This window comes from Panicum hallii, chromosome 9 (genome assembly GCF_002211085.1).
Source record: "Panicum hallii strain FIL2 chromosome 9, PHallii_v3.1, whole genome shotgun sequence".
In the NCBI taxonomy this organism is placed as follows: Eukaryota; Viridiplantae; Streptophyta; class Magnoliopsida; order Poales; family Poaceae; genus Panicum; species Panicum hallii.
In genome coordinates, this window is record NC_038050.1 from 68931194 (window position 1) to 68945707 (window position 14514).

General features: G+C 47.3%; 3 protein-coding genes across 3 annotated transcripts; 1 reads left to right on the forward strand and 2 right to left on the reverse strand.

The window, feature by feature from the left end:
* The first annotated feature begins 279 nt into the window (after nt 1-279).
* LOC112873757 (homeobox-leucine zipper protein HOX12-like) lies at nt 280-1988 on the forward strand. Its single transcript, XM_025936804.1, has 3 exons — nt 280-755; nt 901-1229; nt 1378-1988. The coding sequence occupies exons 1-3, from the start codon at nt 668-670 to the stop codon at nt 1648-1650; spliced, it is 690 nt and encodes a 229-aa protein (XP_025792589.1). The 5' UTR covers nt 280-667; the 3' UTR covers nt 1651-1988.
* A 1197-nt stretch (nt 1989-3185) lies between these two features.
* LOC112873756 (deSI-like protein At4g17486) lies at nt 3186-7468 on the reverse strand. Its single transcript, XM_025936803.1, has 4 exons — nt 7234-7468; nt 5780-6001; nt 4221-4508; nt 3186-3719 (listed from the first exon to the last, which is right to left on the reverse strand). Exons 2-4 carry the CDS (start codon nt 5991-5993, stop codon nt 3478-3480), a joined length of 744 nt encoding a protein of 247 aa, XP_025792588.1. The 5' UTR covers nt 5994-6001; nt 7234-7468; the 3' UTR covers nt 3186-3477.
* Nucleotides 7469-9844: 2376 nt separating this feature from the next.
* Nucleotides 9845-13752, reverse strand: LOC112877254 (serine--tRNA ligase). The gene is made up of 10 exons (XM_025941496.1): nt 13422-13752; nt 13261-13331; nt 13001-13168; nt 12457-12562; nt 11647-11840; nt 11059-11162; nt 10792-10975; nt 10520-10699; nt 10191-10412; nt 9845-10100 (listed from the first exon to the last, which is right to left on the reverse strand). Exons 1-10 carry the CDS (start codon nt 13552-13554, stop codon nt 10086-10088), a joined length of 1377 nt encoding a protein of 458 aa, XP_025797281.1. The 5' UTR covers nt 13555-13752; the 3' UTR covers nt 9845-10085.
* Between the last annotated feature and the right edge of the window lie 762 nt (nt 13753-14514).

The window sequence follows — 14514 nt, forward strand, 5'->3', positions numbered from 1 at the left end:
CAGCAGGTAGTTTCCGTCACGAGAACCCACGGATCGATCGGCTCCGTCTCCAGCGGCCGGCCGGGCGTGGCAGTTCGTGCGCGCGCGCGCGTCCCTGTCGACGAAAGGCGGCCACTTCGGCTGCTGTTATCCTAATCGCGAGACGGCGACGGGTTAGCTGCTGACTGGCGATTAAGCTGCGGCTCGCTTCGCCGAGCGAGCCATCACCAACTCCCGTCTCCCTTTCCATTATCCTAACCCACTCCGCCATCCTTCCCGGCTACCACAGGGAGTGATGACACGGCCGGGCCTCGCTGCTTTCCGCACTAAATTTTTTATCGTCCTCCTCCCCCTCAGCTCGAGCCGGCCGGCCGCTCGCCTATAAAATCCCGGGGCCGGACTCCGAGCTCACAGACTCGGACGACACAGCTAGCTAGCTGCTCGCACTGGGCAACCCACCCCAGCGCAGCCGACGCCTATAGAAATTTCCACGCTACTGCTACGAGGGAGCGAGCACAAAAGCCCTCTAGCTGGCTAGCAAAGCAACCATTTTGAAAGGCGGCCGATCGGAGTGAGCATTAGTCGATCTACGCACGGGGAACAGCGCTGGTGCAGCTCGATCTCCTTGCTGTACGTTTCTGCTGTTCTAGAGTGTGATCTGCTTGTTGGGGTAGCTGGAGCCTGGAGGATGGGCTGCGAGGAGGACGAGAGGCTGCTGTTCCCGTCCTTCGCCTTCCCGGCGGAGAGCTTCGCGGAGGCCGCCACCCCCGGCTCCGGTCAGTCGCAGCTCGTTCGTCCCTCCTGTGTAGCAACTAGTAGCGAGCGGTTCATCGATCTGCCTGAACCAGAGCGCGGATTAATTAAAGATTACTGGGAGCTCACGCGCAGCAGCACTAATATAATGTGCATGTGATGTGGCAGGCGGCGAGCAGAAGAAGGCGCGGCAGCGGCGGAGGCGGAAGCCGCGGCCGGCGGGGGATGGCGACGGCGGCGACGAGCAGTCCAAGAAGCGGCGGCTCAGCGACGAGCAGGCGCGGTTCCTGGAGCTCAGCTTCCGGAAGGAGCGGAAGCTGGAGACGCCCCGCAAGGTGCAGCTCGCCGCCGAGCTCGGGCTCGACGCCAAGCAGGTGGCCGTCTGGTTCCAGAACCGCCGCGCCCGCCACAAGAGCAAGCTCATGGAGGAGGAGTTCTCCAAGCTCCGCGCCTCGCACGACGCCGTCGTCATCCAGAACTGCCACCTCGAGACCGAGGTAATTAACCGGGCCGCACACGGCGCCCGCCACCCGTACCTACAGGCCTGGCTGCCTGCTGACGACTCGATCGATGCGATGGCGAATGATTTCTCTTAAAATCTTGCCTGCTGCTATGCTAACTTCATGCATGCGCGTCGTCGTGCAGCTGCTGAGGATGAAGGAGAGGCTGGCGGAGGCGGAGGAGGAGAAGCGGAAGCTCATCGCGGCCGCCGCCGCGGGCGCCGGCAGCAGCAGCCCGAGCTCGTCGTCGTTCTCGACGGTGACGCACCACCCGGCGGCGCTGGTGGGGCAGTTCGGGGTGGAGGCGGAGGAGGCCGCCGACCTCGCCTACATGAGCGAGTACGCGTACAACAGCTATATGAACATGATGGACCTCGCGCCCGGCTACTTCGGTGGCGTCTACGACCACTTCAACTGAGCGACCAGGAGAGCAGGAAGGATTAACTGGCTATCATCTAGCTATTTTCGTGTTGATGAATCGATCGATTTGCAGGGCACGTAGCAGCAGCAGCAGCAGCAGCAGTAGCAATCAAGTCAGCAGTAGTGGTATAACTAGTAGTGCGTTCTATCAGCCATCAATGTCCTGACGAGAATTAAGTCTATTCAGTAACTGGTTAAGCCATGTAGATTAGTAACTGGTAATCTATGTGAATATGTGTGGATTATCGTGCAAGTGCTTTATCATGGACTGGTGATCTCTGGGATGTAATATTGGGAGGTAATCGGAATCAGAAACTCAGAATGTTGCTTTGTACATATGCTTGTTTGGTCTCTTCTGCAGTTCTGCTACCTCTCTCTCTCTCTCTCTCTCTCTCTCTCTCTCTCTCTCTCTCTGTGTGTGTGTGTGTGTGTGTGTGTGTGTGTGTGTGATGAACTCTGAGATGTTGAGTTGGCCGTGGCCCAATTCTCTGGGCTTCATTTTGAGTTTTGGGCTGTTCCAAAATGTCCCTGTCTGCATGCAGAAAACCGTTTGATCTTACTTGGACATCCCCGATCAATTCTCTACTACTAGTATTGCTCTCAAGCAAAATGGTAAATTCCTTTCCTAAAAAATGGCAAATTCCATAAAAAATGGAAAACAAAATACCCTACAACCGCTGACGTTGAGATACAGTAACAAAAGGTTTCACGCTTAATACAACTCTCTGATAGAGGCGTTGTAACTGACTGCACTTAAACAAGTGAGGTGTCGCCTGGAAGAACTCAAAACCAGGCGAGCATTATCCGCTGCTAATGATTGCATCAAGGCCATGATTCTCTTGAAAAGCCTTCTCTCCGGAGATAAGCCTGATGCAAAGATGAGATGACCTGACCAAAAGCGTTCCCGGCTTCCGTCACACGGCACGGCGACGACGACGACGGAGCGAACAAAACCCAACCCAACTCAACCCGATCATCAGCAATCATCCGTTCCGCGACGGCGACGTCCCGTTTCGTCGGGAACCGGGGCAACCATCGGAGAGGAGCACGCACGTCTCCCTCGTCCGCCGCCGCGCGGGCACGACGAGCCGTCGCGGTCGGCCGCTTTATGGCGCGGCCGGGCCGGCGCCCCGCCTCGCCCCGGTGCAGTGGCTCTGTGGCTGACAGGGGACAGGTGCGGGGGGGACGCAGGGCGTGCGAACACCAGCCAAAGCCCGAAGGGACCGTCACCACCAGGCGACCAGTACCACTGCCACTACTACCTTTGCTTACTCCTGGAGGCATTCTTATCCGGTATGCTTCCCGCCTGGAATTGTACTATGGGATTGGAACAGGCATCAGAATTTTCGGCACCCATTCCGGTGCTACCGTCCACTCGAACCTGGTCCCGCCGTCGCAGAATTATGCACTTGTATGATTGGGGAGGAGAACCAGAACTGAGTTACTTTTACAGTGCACGAATAATGCTACTCTGCAAAGCAAAGCAATGGTAAAACAAGCAGGGTGAGAATTCCAGGGTTGAACATGGCAGGGTGTTTTTTTTTCAACAGCTGAAAGAATAATGGATTAATATACAAATCACCGAGTACATAGGCGGGTAGAATCGAGTGGCATTCACCCCCAACAGATCTTTTTGAGGCGAATCAACACACGTCGGTTGGGTTTTACACGATACAGCAACATCAGGCATCAGAGACTTTTACGGACCAAAATGAAGTACCTGACAGCGAGCTACAAGCATGGGACGCACCGTGCGATCCGGATGCTGACACCGCACGAATTAGCACAACTTGGTATCAGAAGTTACACGGGGGGCCAGGCCAGGCTACCTATTTCTCAGGGAAGCGGTGCTGGATTTCCTCGATGAGCAGTGGGGGAGACGCTCCTTCACAGGGGATGGTGGGAAAGGAGAAGATGACGGCAGCTGTCTCTGACTCGAGATTGAAGAGAAACAGCTAAATGGGTTCCTCAGCCGCCTTTTCTCTGAATCTTCAGATTGACTATTCGGATCATGGCCAACGGGAGAGATCTTGAGCGACTCTGGGAGAAGGCAGTTGCAAATGGCACCTACAACGAAAAGATGCATACGATCAGTTGCAAATACCAGAAAGTTCACATCAAAACGAGAACAGTCCTACTTAGTGAAGTACAAACACAAAGCCTGGAATAAAACTATATGGTCAAAACCGCCACTGTTCCCTTAGTTGGCATGCTGCTGAATGCAACAGCCTGCTGAAAACATATGGCAAAATTTCGTACTGCTCTTTGTGGATGCACATGTCAGATGCACAGTTACAGAGTACATTGTTATATGGTGCGACAGAAAAAGTACTTCACTTTGCAGAATGACCACATGACATTCATAAAGTCTAACCAGGGTAAACCACATTTCTAGAAAGTAAAGTGGAAACAATTATATAGAGCAAAAAATTTGTGCCAATGACTGTTAAAACTCCTTAACGCATTCTGACTATGCACAATAAGTAGCACTAAAATCACTACCACCTTTGCTACATCGAATCGTTGAACTAGTATAATCATTAGCACATGTGTATAAAGCTGTGGTACCTATTCTGGCAAGACGGTTCACCCATTTGGGGATTTTGTTACCGGTCAACTTGTAACACATATCCTTGCAAAAATGGTTGCAGTTCTTTGTGATAAGATGGTAAGTATCTCCATTGTAGTTTACTGACTGTAGCTCCATGAACTGCCTAACTTGGATCGGATCCAAGCATGTTGTACCAAGAAATATTGATTTCCTGAATCTGAAACCAGGGCATTGACGAGGTTCTACCTCAAATACTCCACTTGTAGGAAAGTCATGCGCTCCAAATGCATATTCAACACCATGAACTACAAAGAAAACAAAGAAAAAAAAAGAAAAAAGAGAGGCCATCAAAAGACAGTGATATGAGAAATCAGTTCTGAAATCTTATATTTGGGAAAACATCTATAATATTCGCACAGCAGCTACAATACTTAAGTGGCAGCTTTTTGTTTATGTGTGTGGGTGGGTGGGTGGGGGGCGTTGAATTCTACTCAGTATATTGCCACACCATTTTGGAAGCAGATGCTTGAGGTGGTCAGCAGGTAACTACAGAAATATTCTCTGTCCAGAATACTAGAAAATTTTAGTTGGCAAGTGTTCACAGTCCAAAAATCACAACGCTGCTACTGCATTTAGATGTGACAGTTTCAGAGGCCAAAGAGAGTTGAACCTGAAGAAAGCTCTAGGCTAGTCCCAAAAACCTGCCCATTGTGAAAAATGGCTAGACCTAAAACCCAAATGGACCATCATGTGGATGTAAGTTTATTAATGGGTAGCTGGTAGTGCCATAGAGTATTAACAAACATCTAAATTATTTCCTCTCCTCATCCATATCTGATCGACACAACTCTACCTCCTAACAAAACTGGATCCTGGATCTGTAAAGATCTCTACTCGAAAGGTCCATGAGATGCAGCCATGGTATTAATTTCATCTTTTTAAAAAAGCTGTTTCAGATTATAAAGAAGTGTTTGGCGCCTGATATAAATTGGAAGCAGCAAAATCAAGAAAAACAACCATCTTCCAAGTTGGGTAAATTTATAAACAATTTTTTCGCCAATTTCGTATGTTTTTTTATTTTATAAAGGACCAACATAGCATAGAAGCCAACCATCTTGTCCGTATTTTTCTATATGGTATACATATGTCCCTATTTAATACCTAGCTCATCTAGGCGAAACGATGCATACATAATCCCCTTTCAGCAATAATTGGATTTAATACTTTGAGGCAGGCTACAACTGTGAACCATCCTAATGGACAGAAACTACTATATGGAACGGAACAAATTGATATGCAGGTATTGATTATTGATGCAGTAAAAAAGTTGTCTTCTCAATACATATGGTTGAGTGAGTAACAACTTCATATAATGAAATAGCATAGGTCAAGTACTAGACAGCAACCATGGCAAAAAAGAATAATGGATAATCATGTTACTGGATTACTAGCCCTATAGTTTCTCAAAGATCAAGACAAAATTACTTGAACAACGAAATGCCAGAAAACGAACCAGCATTTGATTATATGTTAAGTGGAGGAAACAAAGATAGACACAAGTGGCAAAGAGAAGAACCTTCGATTCCTGAGTGAAATATGCCAAGGCCTGCCCAATATATATAACCATTCATTGGTGTCAGATCGTACACGTTAAGATAAACTGGAGTATCATCTGGCGATTGACCAGCCGACTGAACCTTGGGGAACAAAAAGAAACGCATGGCAGATTTCCTGCTTAGTTGTAGCGGCATGAGGGACTTCCATTCAGGCCGTTTTGTCCTTAGCTTCATAGTCCTCCCTTCACATAATCAAGTGAGATATCAAACATATGAACGATCTACTTCAACAACCACTAGAAATGGTAGCATTATAACAAAATCAAATAAGGGAATGCTGCCAAAGTTGTTCTCTGAAATTGATTTCCAAGGAAGCAGTTTAAAACTGTTATACATAAACAAGCAATAGTGAACATAGAAATGATTTTGGTAGAATTTCGAAGACCAAGAATGAGATCATGCCAAAAAACATCCCTGGAAAAATTGTTCTTAGTATATGTTATATCAATATTCTTAGAGATTTATACCTTCTAAGAAACGAAAGCAAATTAGTTCACCATAATCTCCAGCTATTAATTAGCTCATTAACTACACTGTATGCATCGCGATCAAGTGAAATACCAAAAGTATTAGGACATGCTAAGAGCCTATAAGTTCTAAAGTTATTGCCCCAACGATGACAATTCGCTCCTTGCACACTCATGTGAACCTGTCAGCTTCAGTTTGTAATGAACAATGGACAGTAAAACCAATACAGGTAGGGTCACACCGCAGTTGCAATTTCGAAATCCAGCACTGCAATGAGTCAATGTTGACAGAAGAGCTTGGAAAATTGCTGATATTCCTATGTTTGAAATTTGAAATTTCATAATGCTAACTAAAAGAGACTCAGCAGATCCGATCTGTTTGCCTATTTCCACGCATCTGCTAAACAATTCTTTCTTCTCTACATCTTTGTTGTGGACAATGCAGCATGTTTATTCAGTCTAGCAAACAACCGGAGAAAAAAATGAGGGTATTCGGTTGCAAGGATGCAACTAACCAGAAGCCAGTAGCCAGTAGGTACCAAATTGCCATTCACGTACCATACCATCCCAGTACCACGAACAAAAGCTTGCAGAGAACCTTAAGACATGTACACATCATGGCACCACCTAAACTTGAACAACTGTTTCAGTACAAGCAGGTAAGCCGCACTATTGCTACGAAAGCAACGTCTGGTACCGCTACCGAACTGAACCCCCGGAAATAATTCCACGGCAGTACTCGTTCCAGATGGGGAGACGGAGCACAGCCGACGTTGACACGAAAGACAAAGCCATAATTCCACCGCCGGATCCAATCCACAGAACCAAGAACCAAGCAGCAGCCCAAGAAATCAAACAGGCCATGAAACCCAAGAAAGGAGGCGAGCGCAGATACAAGTCAAGATCTTGCGGCATTGCTGTTGCCAAGAAAGCGAGCAGCGGCTTACCGCGGGAGCGGAGTCTGCCGGAGCTCGGAAGACGAACGGCGCTGCCGAAACCGACAGCACAGTGCAGGCGGCTGCGGGAGGACGGCAGAGCGGGGGGCCGGGAGCTGGGGAGGGGAAGGAATCCGAGGAAGGTGGAGGGATTCCAGGAGGGAGGCGAGGCGCAGGGAGGTAGCAGTAGTAACTGGTGGTGGGGTGGTGGTGGTGGTGGCGTTGGTTGGTTTCGGCGAGCGTGGGGGAGGTCTCGTGATGGCTGGGGAAAAGCACCGTGGAAACAGGGGGGCCCGTTGGGGGTGGGGTTGTTTTGTAATTTATCGCCTTGTCTTTTTTATTTTATCCTTTTCTCGCCCTTTTTTGAAAGCTCTGCAGCATTTTATTTTGTATACATCGAGGGGGGAGAGAGAGAGCAGTGGCTAGTGAGAGAAAGGACAAGTGGTCAGGGTCCATGGGCATGGAGAGCTGTGCTTGGGCGGGTTTCGGGGGGGGGGGGGGGGGGGTGGCGCAAAGTGCCGGAATATCTTGACTCTTCTTTTTTTATTTACTGGCTTGTTTGAATGGAGATTTAAGAAAGCTTTGTCGAAAAGAGCATGCGATCCTTTTATTTTAAAATAAAATAACTCAATTGTAGGTAAGCCGAAGGTTATACTGAAATCTAATCCGTTCCACAATTCGTTTTGAATTTTCTAAATATATATATATATATATATTACTATGCATCTAGATACACACTATATCTAGATATATAGAAAAACTATGTATCTAAAAATACCAAAACGAATTATAATTTGCGAGGGAGGGAATAGTATAATACAAACAGAAACTAGTTAATTACTACTACAAACAGCAGAGAAAAGTTTTCATGATCTTGAAGCCGACTGGGCACCTTGGTCCACTGATTGTCTCTTTGTCTCTAGAAGTGATGCGAACGTCACTGCCATTTGGGACTTCGGTGGCTGATCCCACATTTTCTTTTTGAAACAAAAAACCAAGGGAAGCCATTTGGAATCTTCGGCTAACTAGTGCCATGTGAAACTCAATAATTGCAAAAAGAAAGAATCTGAAAATTAATAAAGCTTTCCTCAGAAAAATTAACAAACTTTATTGTTGTTTGAATTAAAAATTTGTTTTGGAGCAGAGCAGAGGAAATTCTTGAATATTACTCGCCACCCATATCTATACCAATAAAAAGGAAAGAAAACTCGCCCTCAACTTGGTTTAACTTGATTGCATATGTAGACCCTTGTAGTCAATTATCTGCACACCAAGTCTTAGTACCGTACAGTTCGTTGTACAAATGATGCTGACAAAGCAGTTTACCTAGGAGCTGCAACTGCAAGTTCGTAGCATGGAACAGGAAACAGAATTATTGGGGACGGAACCGTCGGAAATCATTTCTGCCTAGAAAAGCCAGACACCACCATTTCCCCCCATTAAAATGCCACCTAGTTGACTGATGAGGGGAGCTACTCATCATCACTGGAATCCCGGAACGTGGCCAGCACATCTGCCGAGCTCCCGGACCCCCCAAATCACAAGATCAAATTTGGCCGCCAGCCTTGATAGCACACATCCTCTCCCCTCTTTTTGTCTCAGCTTTGCTCAGCATTTCTTTTCCGTTAAAGAATTAACAACATACCAATTGGAACGAGAGAGAGAGAGAGAGGGGGGGATCATCCAAGGCCCCCAATCTCTCCTTAATCATGGGCGGTTTTATGATCGCTGATCAAGGAGGCCATTACGTACGCTACCTACTAGTCATGCCGTAATGGCGCAGGCCTGCAAGGGAGCGTCAGCCAGATGGTCCCTTTGTCCCCGTCGGCAAACCATGAATTTCTTGCCATGGCCCGGCTGGCTGCCTACCCTTGCTTCCGGGGAACCTCGTCGATTCGTGATCGCTCCTGACAGGTCTCACCGTCCCGAGTACGTTCGTAACAACGCAAATGAATAATCTAGAGAAGCCTCGCAGATAATCTTTTTGAAAAAAAAAAGAGAGAGACACACATTAGAGGGTGCTCCACTGTAGTGCGGTGCCTAACACGCCATGCAGAATATTGCAGGATCGTTAGTAGCAGGAAAATGCCAGTGTTTGAATGCTGTCGTCACAGCAATTCAAACGTAACCGACGGACAGGGGTCTCGGATTCTCTAAGCTTGAATGCTGTTGTTGCAGGCGAGGCGAGCAAGAAAGAGACGCGGTCAGGTACTCGGTTTGAATGCTTGCCGAATCCAAGGGGCTACAGTCACGCTGAGCAGTGAAAGCCTGAAAAGCACGGCCAGCAGCATTCAGCATTTGGCCATACGCTACGCAGCCGTGCCCTCGCGTTGCAGGTAGCCCAAACAATGCTAGAATCCAAGAGCAAGCGCATGCGACGGCAAGCGCCACCGCAACGCGTTCCCAGCTCCAGCCACAACCGCACTAAAAGCCACTAACACATCACCATTCAGAATCGATCAAATACACAAGCCCACCACCGCCAACAAAAAGGGGAGGGGGGGGGGGGGGGGGGGGAAAGCAATCAATCCACCGGCAAACCGGAACTGGCGCACTACAAAGGCAAGACGCACAGCAGTGCTTCTAGACGCACAGCAGCATAGTGCTTTGGCAACACAAATAATAAACACAGCAGGGAGGGATGATGGTGCTCAAACATTCTAGATTGCAAGAAACCCTATGCAATATCAGTGTGCAAGTACATCATCAGATAGTGTGGTAAACCAAGAAACCAAAATGGGTACAGAAAAACTGCAGCGTCATGGTCATGCTATAAATACTCATACCCCCAAAAATTAATACAAGGATGCACAATGTCCATAACTTCCGCAAGTGCGTGCATTTGACTTTGTTCCTCGACCAGCTCAAGCAGCATTTCCCTGTCAGGAGGGGGCCCAAAGAGATCAGATAAAAAATAAATTTCAAAAATTGTTTTTTTTGGAAAGGGGCCAGCAGAGGCAGATAAAGACCTTTGATTTAGACTTGTTTGATTTTGAGTCAGCAGCTTGTTTGGCATCCAGAGGTTGCTTGAAAGGAAGGAACTCTATTCCACCCATGTAAGGTTGCAGCGCCTTTGGCACTTCAACACCATCCTCCTTCTGGAAGTTTTCCAGAATACAACACAGTGTTCTCTCAGTGGCAGTCAACGTAGAATTGAGCATGTGAACAAACTGCTTGGACTGCTCGTCGTTCTGTGAGTTTTCCATACATTGGTAATGTTAAGTGTTAGTAACTGGGTCAAACATTTTTATCTACATTGTGTGAACATCTACAAAATCCATGTGGCACAGAATCTTACCTTTTTCTGTCCGTAACCAATTCCAAGCCTCCTCGCTTGAAAGTCAGTGCAATTTGAACAGGACACCAATTCTCTGAAGGTTTTTGATGCAGGGAACCATGCTTCTAAATCATATTTTTTAGCTGCAGCATCATTAAGTGCACCAGAGACAATGGAGACCACCTGATATGGTAGGCCAATCTGCAAGACGAGCATAAAATGAATGTTTATACAAGTTTCTAATGACAACAGTCCAGGATAAATACAAAGGTTAGCAATGCGCCAATGCACACCTCCTGATAAAAATCTTCTGAATTTTTTAACATCTCTTCATGCACCTCCCAAGAATCATTGCCATTGGGGCTTGTAACACAGAACTGTTCAATCTTTTCAAATTGGTGGACTCTGAAGATGCCAGCTGTGTCCCTTCCATGCGAACCAGCTTCTTTTCGGAAGCAGGTGGAGTAACCAGCATATCTATACACAAATAATTATTTACGGTTAAATTTACTAGTGCTTATCAACTAAAGGAAAACTAACTGAAATTACAAATTACCCACTTTATTGGAAGCTCAGCAGGGTAAATTCGGTCACCTAAATGATAAGCACACAATGGCTGTTCAGATGTGGCTATGAGGTATTTATCCTCACCGTCACCTGTTACCTGTCAAATTAAACTAAAGGTCATGCACTTGTAACAAAATGTATTCTTTTATCAAAGATCACAGCTGAAACATTCGTCCAACTCATCACATAATTACGAGTAAACCATCATACCTACAGTAATCAAAATGTATCTTGTTAGGAGTAATCTTGCTGATATTATTACCCCTCAGCAGTATGCAGAAATTATGTTTCCTTAATAGCATGAATTAACCTTAGAGCCGAAAGGATAGTTACCAGAGGACAGAATTTATCATTTATTTTGTATAGAACCTTATTTATCATGTGAAGGGAACACATATGTTAAATTGATAGTGGAAGAGAATGTGGTATCTTTTCCTAAAAAAAAACTAAGAAAGCATAATTTATGTAAATTAACAAAACTACAAGTGCGTATTTAATGTAAAGTCATAAAACTACGAGTGCAGGTACAGTTGCACGGTAAAAGCATGATATGCGTGTAGGGAATACTTCATGAGCCTTACCTTGTAAAGTTCCTCATCGAACTGTGCCAGCTGGGCACATTTTCCCATAGTTTCCTTTCTCACGAAAAAAGGTGTTTGCATTGGCTTAAAGCCCCGTTTTCTCAGGAAAGCTAGCCCAAAATTTATCAATGCCAGGTTCAGGAGGACACCTTCATCCTTCAAATAGTAACCCCTACCACCAGCCACATCAGCACCTGCAGAAATTGAGTAGGCAAAAGATTGTGACAGGCGCCCTGAAGAATAAGAGAAACAAAACACAACGGCAATCCAAGGTTATATCCCAAAGGTCTGTGTATCCCTAAACCGTACTTATTAATATTAATTATACATAGATGATGTATAGATCCAAATTCCTATGTCCATGAAGGCACTCTTGGAGGGAATCAGACAGAAACTTCTATTTATGTTGGGTGCTTGGATTATTCAAAGTTCAAGATACAATAGGCAGATGAAATACAAGTACATTTCCATGGCCGCAGAGGATTATATGCTCCAAAAAAAGTTCTTAAACATAGCAGTGAAGAAAACAAAGAGCATGAATTATTCATAATTGGTTGAAGCAGGGTTCATTGTTAGAATCATGTTGAATTCAAAACGTACAGGCAGCACACAATCACGTGAAGACATACTAGAATGGCAGCAAAGAAATATGGGTGATGGGTGTGTAATTTTGAAACAGGCTTAGACAATTAATTATTGGCAGTAGGAAATCACTCATAAATAGAGAAAAGTTGAGAGAATTATAAGTAATTATTGGGTATTGGCAGAATGAAAGCACCCGTATATAGAGAAAAGTAGAGAGACTTATACCCTTCTCCAATGCAACAATGTCAAGCATCCTGCAAAGGTCCACGTGATTCTTCAAATTTTCCTCCACTCTCTTCTCTCCCCATGTCCGTACAATTGCATTGTTTGCCTGCAAATAAGGAAGCGGCTATTAAATCAGTTCAGCTGAAATTTACAGGCATTAAGTGGAATTCAGAGGACCAAAATACTCATTGTCATAAGCAATTTTGACCTATTGAAGTAATGCACTGTTGTTCCTTATCCTTGTATAACAGTTCTATGACTATCACATTACAGTCCATTCCCTCAGTTTTGTTACAAGCCATATTTATTTTCGTTACGACAAGCCTTTGACTGACAATTATACAAAATGAAAAAAAATCAATCTTGCTTGCCAAAAAAATAATAGAAAAAACTGTTAGTCAAAGGCTTGACTAAACGTAATAAATCTTGTAATTTCAAAAGGTAAGAGTAATTATACTGATAACTGAATAGTTGTTTCTTTGTCAAAAAAAGGAATTTGCCTAGATTGTCTATAGAACAATCACAAACTGAACCGCCAGCGCACCTCGTCGTCGCTGATGGGCACGGATGCATGCACAATGTTGCCAATCGTGGTGAGCTTGGCGTCGAGGGTGCTCTTGGCCTCCTGCACCTCAGCTTCCTTGGCAGCCAGCCTCTTCTTGATCTCGTCCGTGCTCTCCATCAGCTTCTTTGCTTCCTCTTCTTGCTTGCTCTGCAACGAAGCAGACCACCATCACATGAAACCCGAGCACGCCGAAAACGAGAAGGCCAAAACGAGCATCGCAAATCGAGAGGGATACGTACAGCCTTGAGCTTGCCGATCTTCTTGCTGGTGGCGTTGAGCTCCTGCCGGATCTTGTCCAGCTCGAACTGCCCTGCAGCAGCGACGAACCTCTGGGGGGTGAGAGACCGGCCGGGGATCTAGTAGAATTTCAAGGGGTTAGGGCAATGAGGGGTAGACTTACTTTCGCGCCATGCCTTGTCGAGGGCGATGACCTCGTCGACGAGCTCGACGGGCGCGAATCGGCTGCGCTGGGACTCGCGGATGATGTCCGGGTTGCCGCCCTTGTCGGCGCGGAAGAGGTTGATGTCGAGCATCGTCGCGTGCGGCGGCGGCGATGGGGAGGAAATGGCGGGCCACTTGGACGAGGTGGGGGATTGGGGAAGTCGAGCAATGGAAACAGCGGCGGCGGCGCAGAGCGCAGCGGTTAGGGGTTAGGGCAGTTTCCCTTTCCTTCGCTTTTACGGGGGCGGGGGCCGGCGGCCGGCGGCGGGGCGGACGGGGGCGGGCGGCCGGCGGCGGCGGGGCGGACGGGGGTGGGCGGGCGGCCGGCGGCGGGGCGGGGCGGGGCGGGGCGGGGCGGCGGGACGGGACGGGGGCGGGCGGGGCGGCCGGCGGCGGGGAATTGGAAGGGCGCTGGGCGCAGGTCGGGGAGACGGGGGGGTCGGGGGCGGGCGGACGGGTGGCTGGCGGCTGGCAATTGGGATGGCCGGATGGGAATTGGGAAACCCTAAAATTTGTATACATATAACTATTCGGGGCCCACATGTCAGCGGGTCTGGCGGGTTTGCGGGTTTGCGGGTTCGGGTATTAATTTTTCAAATCCGTTACAAACTATCTGTTGGATTTAGATCTGTACCCGCCGGCCCGTACCCGCGCCCACCAGGTTTAGTATCCGCGGGTACGCGGGTATTTCGTACCCGTTGCCATCCTTAATCGCACAGCTTGTTGGTGCGCACGAGGTTGATGCCCACCATTTTCGCGTGCGGGTGAGGACGGTGGGCTGGCTTGGCAAGGAGAGAGTGAGCACCAACGGGTGGCGCCGGGCGCAAGATTGAGGTGGTTATTAGAAGTGTACTGGTGATCTGGTCCACCAATGTTTAAATTCAGCCGTCTCCATATTGTAATCGAGCTGCCATGTCTGACGGAGAAGAACTCAAACTCGCTGAACCATGAGTTCCTGACTTTTGCCTGGCCGAGAGAGATTGCTGCTGCTGCTTCTGTATTGCTTCTCGTCGTCGTTCGATTCGGTCAGGCATGTGCCTCTGTTCCACTAC

Excerpts from the sequence above, each read along its gene's own strand:
- LOC112873757 (XM_025936804.1), top strand. The coding sequence starts at position 668 with ATGGGCTGCGAGGAGGACGAGAGGCTGCTGTTCCCGTCCTTCGCCTTC. Across the intron at positions 756-900 it reads GGCCGCCACCCCCGGCTCCG|GCGGCGAGCAGAAGAAGGCG; the intron begins GTCAGTCGCAGC and ends GTGATGTGGCAG. Across the intron at positions 1,230-1,377 it reads ACTGCCACCTCGAGACCGAG|CTGCTGAGGATGAAGGAGAG; the intron begins GTAATTAACCGG and ends GTCGTCGTGCAG.
- LOC112873756 (XM_025936803.1), bottom strand. The coding sequence starts at position 5,993 with ATGAAGCTAAGGACAAAACGGCCTGAATGGAAGTCCCTCATGCCGCTA. Across the intron at positions 4,509-5,779 it reads ATTTCACTCAGGAATCGAAG|TTCATGGTGTTGAATATGCA; the intron begins GTTCTTCTCTTT and ends TTTTCTTTGTAG. Across the intron at positions 3,720-4,220 it reads GAACCGTCTTGCCAGAATAG|GTGCCATTTGCAACTGCCTT; the intron begins GTACCACAGCTT and ends TTTTCGTTGTAG.
- LOC112877254 (XM_025941496.1), bottom strand. The coding sequence starts at position 13,554 with ATGCTCGACATCAACCTCTTCCGCGCCGACAAGGGCGGCAACCCGGAC. Across the intron at positions 11,163-11,646 it reads TCGATGAGGAACTTTACAAG|GTAACAGGTGACGGTGAGGA; the intron begins GTAAGGCTCATG and ends TTAATTTGACAG. Across the intron at positions 10,976-11,058 it reads CCTGCTGAGCTTCCAATAAA|ATATGCTGGTTACTCCACCT; the intron begins GTGGGTAATTTG and ends ATTTGTGTATAG.